This window comes from Notolepis coatsorum (assembly GCF_963971535.1).
Source record: "Notolepis coatsorum genome assembly, chromosome: 20".
In the NCBI taxonomy this organism is placed as follows: Eukaryota; Metazoa; Chordata; class Actinopteri; order Aulopiformes; family Paralepididae; genus Notolepis; species Notolepis coatsorum.
Window position 1 is genome coordinate 15,132,468 of NC_140184.1, and position 10,000 is coordinate 15,142,467.

The following is a 10,000-nucleotide window of genomic DNA, read 5'->3' on the forward strand; positions in this document are numbered from 1 at the left end:
CACAGCAAAATAAATCTAATTTTTGCACCTGCTTCTACTCTTCAAAATCCATTATTTCCTCAACAAGTCACGGTGAATTGATAACATTTACAAATGTTTGCAGTTGAACAATCATTGTAAAGGATGGGATAGGTGTTTTTTGCATAGGATTAGTGAAATCAGGATTTGTTGTTAGCTAAAAAGTGGTGAAGCCATAAACGGTCATATGCCCCTTCAGGTGAAACGACATAGTGTACATTTTTTTTTGAATCCTCTCTTTCTGTGAGGGTTCGGTGTGGGATAGGAGAGGAGATCCCAAGTGCAAGACACGAGCAGAGAGAGAAGAGGCTGAGGCGACGGAATGAAGTGAACAGGCTTTTACTGAGCAGTTGCAAACAAGGATACAAGTTGAAACTGTTACAAACAAAAGCGAACTGCAAAACCCGAAAATAATACTCAGCAGTGCTGGAAAAATATGGACTAAGTAGGAATGGACTCACGGGGAAACACTGGTGACAAGGTGAGTATGTGACCAAACACAACTGTGGTAACAACGACGAAACAATGCAAAACAATACAAGGTAATGGCGCGACAATGAATGTGAGGAACGGGCAGGTCTATATACTGCCCGTGATTACTAATAAGTGCCAGCTGGTATAAGGCCAAGACTGGTGAACACAAGGCATAGTAAAACAAAACTCACATCATAGATAAAAGCATGTGTAAGGGAAATATCTTAAAGGAAAACATATGTATGTAAAGGAACAACCCTTAAAGAAAACATATGTAAAGATATCAACACTTAATGAAAACATATGTAAAGGGATGAACCCTTAAAGGAACATATTTAAAGATATCAACACTTAATGAAAACATATGTAAAGGGATGAACCCTTAAAGGAACATATTTAAAGATATCAACACTTAATGAAAACATATGTAAAGGGATGAACCTTTAAAGGAAAACATATGTAAAGATAACCTTTCAAACACAAGCTAAAATGCACCACACAACATGAACAGAGGCAACAAAGCATTAAAGGAATTAAACACAGCCAGCAAACTTAGACCTATCTGGAGCTGCTGCATTTGGCCACCAGAGGGCGGCAGAAAACCACTGTTCATATTGTTCGGATAGGATCCCTGGCCGAAACCATGACACTTTCTCAGATTTTTCTCTGTTTTTCTCCCCGTCCCAATTTAGTTGTTGTGCCAATTCCTCCCCTACCTGGTTGTTGTGCGCATGTTCTCCTACTGGTCGGTACAAGGGAACCCTGAAGTCATCCGCACGCTTCCTCCGACACGTGCGGCGACAGCCAGTGACTCTTTTTTCACCTGGCAGCGAGGACTCTCTTTGGTGAAGTGTAACGCGTGGGAGGTCACGCTGCCTCCATCAAGTCCTGCCTCCGCTGAGCAAGCGCCCAGACCTGACCTGTACACAACGCCAGATTCCCACCCATGACTTGCCCTCCCCCTAACCCAGCCAAACGGGTTAGTATAGTGATCAGCCCAAGCCTCAAGCAATGCTGACTCCGGGAGTCGAGACCACAGCCTCTTGCATTGGTGACGAGCGCAATCTCCGCTACGCCATCTGACTGCTATAGTGTCCATTTTTAGACATATGCCCGATGCATCTAGTCAGTCACACTTAAGGTATTACTTCTACCATGTAGTGCCATGTAGTACCCTGTAGTGCCATGTAGTACCCTGTAGTACCATGTAGTGCCATGTAGTACCCTGTATTGCCATGTAGTACCCTGTATTGCCATGTAGTACCCTGTAGTGCCATGTAGTACCATGTAGTACCATGTAGTGCCATGTAGTACCCTGTATTGCCATGTAGTACCCTGTATTGCCATGTAGGGAAAATCTATTTTCTTTTTTATTTCAAAATTGTAGATACCTTTTGAAATAGCACCAAAATAACATTCTAGAGTTGAAATTGTGAATTTCCAGGTATTTCAACAAGTGACCGGTAAAGGGTTAAAACATGTAAAAAGGTAAGAACTAATGTAAAAGCTAGATGTGTTTAAATTTTGGGAGTTAAATTATGGAATAACCTTAGTGACGGGTTGAAGTTGTGTACTTCTCAGGGGAGATTTAAAAAAGCCTTAAAGGATAAAATAATTCAGGAGTTTTTAGTAAAAGATCAAACATTTGTTTTTTTTCTTAAAAAAAATTATATCTTGCAGCATATTTTAAGTTTTTCTTTCTTATATTAAAATATATTTCGTTTTTAAGAATTTGTAAAGGATAGGCAAAAATAATTGTGCTTCAGCCTATTCCTTTTTTTTGGTCGTTGATTTTGGATTTTGTGTGTGAGCTTGCCTTGAATCTACATTTGTGATTTTCTATTTTATTTAAAAAAAATTTGCAAGTCCACACAGGTGTGTTTGAATTGTCTGTAAACAAGACCGTAAAATAAAACTTCATTCATTCATTATCAAAAGGATAAAAACACAATAAAGCTTACAGCTTATATCTACAAAGATGCTTTAACTGCCTATAAAAAAAACTATCCGCTTAGCAAGGAAAGACTTCTTCTCAAAAATGATTACAGAAAACACTGGCAATTTCAGAATCCTCTTTTCCACTATCGATCTACTGATCAACACTGCCCCAACCCTTCCGCAGTCCTCAACAGTTCATTTTATGCCTGTCTTTTTTTGCTGCCGTGAAGCACTTTCAGCTGCAATTCTTGTATGAAAGGTGCTATACAAATAAAGTTTATTATTATTATTATTATTATTATTATTATTATTATTATTATTATTATTATTATTATTATTATTATTATTATTATTATTATTATTATTATTATTATTATTATCTTTGCCATGTGTTTTTGGATCTGGTGGTCATACGGTTTGGCATTTAAAAAATGTTGTCCCTCGATGACACACAACAAGTTTTATGAGAATTAGGTGAACAATTTAGGTTGAAAATGTTTATAAGAACTAAAGATATTTAAAAAGAAGAATCCAAAATGGCACACCCAGCATCTGTCACGGTGGACGTATTGGCAGCATTCGGGGTGAATGTCAATATATAATGACGTGTGATGTTCCTCATACTGTTCTATCTACCTTCCAGCTCTCTGTTTTTCTCCTCTATCATCTTTCATTTCCTCTCTCTCTCTCTCTCTCTCTCTCTCTCTCTCTCTCTCTCTCTCTCTCTCTCTCTCTCTCTCTCTCTCTCTCTCTCTCTCTCTCACTCGCTCCCACCATCTCTCTTTCTGTCTTCTGTGTCCACCCCCATCTCCCCCAGTGTTGTATAATTAACAGAGCTAGAGGCGGGTAGGCGTAGGAGAGTCCTCCTGTTCACCCCCTTCTCACTGAGTCAGTACCTAGCCAATGTCTCTCATCACTGAGTCAGTACCTAGCCAATGTCTCTCATCACTGAGTCAGTACCTAGCCAATGTCTCTCATCACTGTGTCAGTACCTAGCCAATGTCTCTCATCACTGAGTCAGTACCTAGCCAATGTCTCTCATCACTGAGTCAGTACCTAGCCAATGTCTCTCATCACTGAGTCAGTACCTAGCCAATGTCTCTCATCACTGTGTCAGTACCTAGCCAATGTCTCTCATCACTGAGTCAGTACCTAGCCAATGTCTCTCATCACTGAGTCAGTACCTAGCCAATGTCTTCCTCACTGAGTCAGTACCTAGCCAATGTCTTCCTTACTGAGTCAGTACCTAGCCAATGTCTCTCATCACTGAGTCAGTACCTAGCCAATGTCTTCCTCTCTGAGTCAGTACCTAGCCAATGTATCTCATCACTGTGTCAGTAGCTAGCCGATGTCTCTCATCACTGAGTCAGTACCTAGCCAATGTCTTCCTCTCTGAGTCAGTACCTAGCCAATGTATCTCATCACTGTGTCAGTAGCTAGCCGATGTCTTCCTCTCTGGCGAGGAAGTATGAAACGCACAAAAAATGTAATCTTTCAGTCAGTTCAGTCAGTCAGCTTTTAAAATGTGTCGCTATGTGTTTTTTTTTTTTTTTTTTTTCTAGTATGGCCGTGAAATTGGTATAAAATGGTATTAAAGTGGTATTAAAAAGGTCTTAAAAAGTCTTCAATTTAACTTGTTGAAACCTGCAGAAACCCTGCATAGTCTCACAGTCGACAGTGGTGACAGAGGCTCAGGAGGTAGAGCGGTTGTCTGGTAATTGGAAGGTTCCCGGTTTGATTCCCGCTCCTCCTGGGCAGCGTGTCGAAGAGTCTGTGTGAGTGAATGGGTGAATGTGTAAAACGCTTTCGATAAAAGCACTATATAAATGCACCATTTACCATTCATATTCTCTCTCTCTCTCTCTCTCTCTCTCTCTCTCTCTCTCTCTCTCTCTCTCTCTCTCTCTCTCTCTCTCTCTCTCTGTTGTCCTACAGATGCCTTTGAGGTTCTTATGAAGCAGGCTGAGAACCACACCAACACCCTCCTCTGGGAGTCCTACCGCAACATGGCCGCCCAGGCGTCCGGCCCGGTGCGTGAGCTCTTCACCGACATGGGCCTCTTCCTGCTGGGCTCGGAGCTCAGCGTGGACGACCTGGTCCAGCGGTTCTTCGACGGCCTCTTCCCGCTGGTCTACGACCACCTGATCAACCCGGGGCTCAGCAGCATCACCCCGGGCTACGCCGAGTGTGTGCGGTCATCGAGCCGCGACCTGATGCCATTCGGCGGGGTGCCAGGCGTCCTGGCCAGTCAGATCGCTCGATCTGGGGTCTCCGGGCGGCTCCTGCTTCAGGCGCTGCACCTGGGCATCGAGGTCATCAACACCACGGACCACCTGCAGTTCAGCCGCGAGTGCAGACGGGCTCTGCTCAAGATGCACTACTGCCCTCACTGTCAGGTAGGAGGCTTCACGTTTCAACATGCACTACTGCCCTCACTGTCAGGTAGGAGGCTTCACGTTTCAACATGCACTACTGCCCCCACTGTCAGGGAGGAGGCTTCACGTTTCAACATGCACTACTGCCCCCACTGTCAGGTAGGAGGCTTCACGTTTCAACATGCACTACTGCCCTCACTGTCAGGTAGGAGGCTTCACGTTTCAACATGCACTACTGCCCCCACTGTCAGGGAGGAGGCTTCACGTTTCAACATGCACTACTGCCCCCACTGTCAGGTAGGAGGCTTCACGTTTCAACATGCACTACTGCCCCCACTGTCAGGTAGGAGGCTTCACGTTTCAACATGCACTACTGCCCTCACTGTCAGGTAGGAGGCTTCACGTTTCAACATGCACTACTGCCCTCACTGTCAGGTAGGAGGCTTCATGTTTCAACATGCACTACTGCCCCCACTGTCAGGGAGGAGGCTTCACGTTTCAACATGCACTACTGCCCCCACTGTCAGGTAGGAGGCTTCATGTTTCAACATGCACTACTGCCCTCACTGTCAGGGAGGAGGCTTCACGTTTCAACATGCACTACTGCCCTCACTGTCAGGGAGGAGGCTTCACGTTTCAACATGCACTACTGCCCCCACTGTCAGGTAGGAGGAGGCTTCACGTTTCAACATGCACTACTGCCCCCACTGTCAGGGAGGAGGCTTCACGTTTCAACATGCACTACTGCCCCCACTGTCAGGGAGGAGGTTTCACGTTTCAACATGCACTACTGCCCTCACTGTCAGGGAGGAGGCTTCACGTTTCAACATGCACTACTGCCCTCACTGTCAGGGAGGAGGCTTCACGTTTCAACATTTACATTATAGTGAAATGCTTGGTTCTGTATGACCCTCCTAAGATTGTGCTTTATAAAGTTAAAAAAAAGTAAAAGAGTAATATACAAAATATACAATATACAAAACTAAAATGTACAAAATGCAAAAAAACTAAATGCAAAAATTAGGTAGAGAGGTAGTGCACATTTGTAAGAATAAATAGATAAATATATGGTGTAATGTTTAAAAAGTGCTTAAAGTGTCTAAAGTTAATGAATTGTGACGAACCTGATAGGGTACAGGCTCGCCACGGTTCAAATAAAAAACAAATGCGAATGTCCACACGAGAGCAATATCAATAAATACACGTATTTATTTAATTTAGATCGGAATCCAGAGGGAAAAAGCAATAGAATGGTTGTGATCCGGTCTGGGGGGTCAAAAACACAAAACAGGCTCGCAGACAGAAAAAGGGATTGTTCACAATAGACCTGTCTCAAACCCTGCCCTCTTTTCTTGATCCTCCAATCACAACTGTCGCTTACCTCGGACAAACCAAGTTTGTCCGAGGTAAGCGACAGTTGTGATTGGAGGATCAAGAAAAGGGGCAGGGTTTGAGACAGGTCTATTCAGGGTAGTCGTCCAGTCCAGGGTCAGTACACAACTAGTATATACTAGTATATACAACTATGTGTCTTTGGTACTAGAGACATGTCCCCAGCGTCCCTATATATAAAACTGTGTCTTTGGTAGAGACATGTCCCCAGCGTCTCTATATATAAAACTGTGTCTTTGGTAGAGACATGTCCCCGGCGTCCCTATATATAAAACTGTGTCTTTGGTAGAGACATGTCCCCCAGCGTCCCTATATATAAAACTGTGTCTTTGGTAGAGACATGTCCCTGGGCCTAACAAAAATAATGGTTGGTTTCAGGTTGCCGACCGACCCTGCCGATTTAGGTGCGACCCAATATATTTTATGAGTTTAAAAAAAAAAATTATATATTATAAAAAAAAAAAATCATTTTTTTTTTTTTTTTTTTTTTTTTTTAGAATAAAGTTTCATAGAAATCTTAGTCAAACATTTAGTATTATGGATATTAAACATGCTGGCAGAGTACATGCATCCATGTTGTTGTGAACATTTTAACCCTTTCACTGCCACACGACAGCCGGTTAACCCTTTCACTGTGACAATACAGAAGGTTAGCCCTTTACGCATCGCCGTCGGTTGTGTGATAGTAAAGGGCTAACCTTCTGTCGTGTGGCAGTGAAAGGGTTAATTAAATAAAGAAATTCCCTATCCATAGTCGCCGTGGGAAAGAATAAAAAAAAAAAAAAAAAAAAAAAAATTCCCTACCTACCCATGGCCAAACTGACAACCAACCTGAAACCAACTATTATTTTTGTTAGGCCCTAGTGTCCCTATATAAAACTATGCCTATGTTTGTGTCACTGTGGCTTCTCTCACCGGTGTCTCTCTGTGTCCACAGGGCCTGACACAGTCCAAACCATGCATGGGCTACTGCCTGAATGTGGTTCGTGGCTGTCTGGCCAGCATGGCAGAGATCGACCCCCACTGGAGGGAGTTCGTCCGCTCGCTGGAGGGCCTGTCGGCACGGATGCAGGGGACGCACGACCTGGAGCAAGTGCATCTGGGAGTTCACACGCTGCTCCACAACGCCGTGGCACACGCTCAGAAGAATGGACCCCGCCTCTCAGCGCAGGTCAAACCCTCTTTGTGTATTTAAAAAAAATAATTTATTATACAATTGGGCCCAATTCAGATACAATTATTTTCAATGGGTTCCTGTCCTACAGAGGAAAGAAGACAGAGTGTAAACATGGGTCAGAGACTCAAATGCAGAATTAGAGACTGGAGGCAGGAGTATGCAGGGCCGCCATTTCTTTTTTAATTTCTTTAAAAAAAAAAATTGCGGGGCCCCCCTTCCCGCGAGGCCCTTTTTCATCACAGACCTAAAATCTAGTTTTGCTTATATGCTTATATATTTCACATTAGACACGTTTGTAGAATGTGTCTGACTTGTTCCTGGCTCTGCGGCTCTGCAGCAGACATACTATTGGTTTCAACGAAGGGAGGGGTTACTTACGTACAGTGTGTGTTATGTGTACAGTTGGCCGGTGTGCGTCAGCTGCGTTTGACTATTTCGCGCATGCAGCATTGAGGTTATGCTTAGTTATGCCAGCCAAGACGAAGAGGACGGTCATTCGGCAGATGGACTGAAGATGAAAGTTGTTGCATGTTAGACAGTTCAGTCAGGCTAGCCATGTCGGCTTAGCTAAAGGCAGGGACAGCTAGTTAGCTTTAGCTACGTTATAATATCGAGTGCTAACGTGTGGTTCAGTCGGGATAGCCATGATGATGTCGGCTAGTAGCTAGCTTAGCTAAAGGCTAACTAGCATTAGCTAACCTAGAGAGAGCGCGTGCAGCATTGTTATGCCAAGATGAAGAGGACGGTCATTCGGCAGATGAACTTCGTCAACTCCACGCGGTTGTCTCCATCCTCTTGGATGTTTGGTGAATTTTTAATGCACTCTATTCTATTCCCGCCGTGGATATATCTCTCTCTCTCTCTCTCTCTCTCGGGCCGGCTAGCTATTGTGGCTAAGGCTAACGTTATGTTGGCTAACGTTATGTTTGAGCCAAGCGGGCCGGCTAGCTAACCAGGGTTTCCGTTAGAAAAAATTGTTGCCGGCCTCAGTGTCCGGTAGATTTCAATCTACCGGTCAAATGAGAGAAATTCCGGTCAGAGTTTATTGAGCTTAAAAACAATTGATAGGCAAAAGAATGACAACAAAACAAAAGAATGACATCATCAAGGCATGTAGATTTATAATATTTTTACTTAAAACTAGGCTACTTTTGCGTATAAAGTCATTATATTCCAAATAAAATAAGTCCAGAGACTCGTGCTGCTGCCGACTTTAAATCAAATAGGTGTCTGTGGGCAGTCGCCCAACATTAATAAACAACAGTCTGTTATAATCACATTTTTATGAGCTAACGAATTCCGTTATATTGGACATTTGTATTAATTATATCAAGCGAAGAACTGAGAAATTTGGCAGAGAGAGACGGCAACATTATCGTGGGTTTGCGTGACGACTCTCTCCACCTCGCAACGACTTATTTGCAAAGAGTATGGCGCTGCAGAGCAGCTGATTCAGCTGTTATTGGCTCTTTTCTGGGGACCGCACAGCAGCGCCCCCCACCCAACATTGAATTGAAAATGGCTGGAATACTGCATTGTGCTGCTGCTGCTCCGGCTCTGCAGCTTCACAAAAGTTCGCACACCCAGCACTAAGCTCTCGCTGACAACGTCGTTGTCATTATTAGAAGCAACGAGGAAACAAATGTAATGATCGTTTCGTTCATCGCATAGGCTATTTAATTTTAGCCTATTTTAATACAATTCAAATAATCAAATTGTGCTTAGACTCAGGGAATTATTTTCACCGGACATTAAGACCGGAGAGATTAAATATGTCGGACTTCAACAGATTTTGCCGGTCAAATACCGGTAATTACCGGCTAACGGAAACGCTGGTACTGAGGTATGGGTTGTAGTGCAAATCCTTTATCAATAAATATAAAGTGTGTCTAGGTGTTTTAAAGTGTGGAGAGTGGGTGCTGCAGTGTGTTGTTTGTTTAAAGTGAGTGTGTGCGTATGGATGTGTGTGTTGTGAGTGCATTTGATGGTTGTTGCATAGTGTTATTGTTCGTTGAGCAACCTGATGGCCTGGGGATAGAAGCTTCTTCTGAGTCTTTCTGTGCTTGCCATGAGACTCCGGTATCGCTTGCCTGACCGCAGCAGTTTAAAGAGGCAGTTGTTTGGGTGGCTGGAGTCCTTAATAATTCTCTTAGCCTTACCCCTGCACCGCTTGTTGTAAATGTCTTGGAGAGTGGGAAGCCCCCCTCCAATTGTGCGCACTCTCTGTAGTCTGCTTCGGTCTTGTGCGGTGCTATTCCCAAACCAGGAAGGTGATATTGCCAGTCAGGATGCTCTCTATTGTACATGAGTAGAAGTTCTTAAGGATCTTCTGACTGACTTGGAACTTCCTTAGGCGCCTGAGGAAGTAGAGGCGTTGTCGTGCCTTCTTCACAACACTGCTAGTTCGAGTGAAGCGGATTAATAAGCATTGGAAGATTCCATCAGTTGGTAAACACAATTGTAAACAACTAGCCGGTTGGTAGCCACGCTACCTCAACAGCTCCATGCCTGCCAGAGTCAAATGCCACTACAACCCCCCCTCCCCCCCCCACCCTCCCTCCCCCATATATAGGTCAGTGTTACAAGCCATGCCAATATCAACAATACAGAGGCAAACATCAGCCAC

General features: G+C 43.8%; 2 protein-coding genes across 2 annotated transcripts in view; one reads left to right on the forward strand and one right to left on the reverse strand.

Moving 5' to 3' along the window:
* The window catches only part of LOC311247240 (nuclear receptor ROR-alpha A-like), a 114,021-nt gene that overhangs the window by 102,996 nt on the left and 1,025 nt on the right, over positions 1-10,000 (reverse strand).
* Positions 4,370-7,392, forward strand: LOC311247267 (glypican-5-like; the record flags this gene model as incomplete). The annotated part of the gene is made up of 2 exons (XM_084337628.1): positions 4,370-4,826; positions 7,135-7,392. The coding sequence occupies exons 1-2, from the start codon at positions 4,383-4,385 to the stop codon at positions 7,390-7,392; spliced, it is 702 nt and encodes a 233-aa protein (XP_084193754.1). The 5' UTR covers positions 4,370-4,382.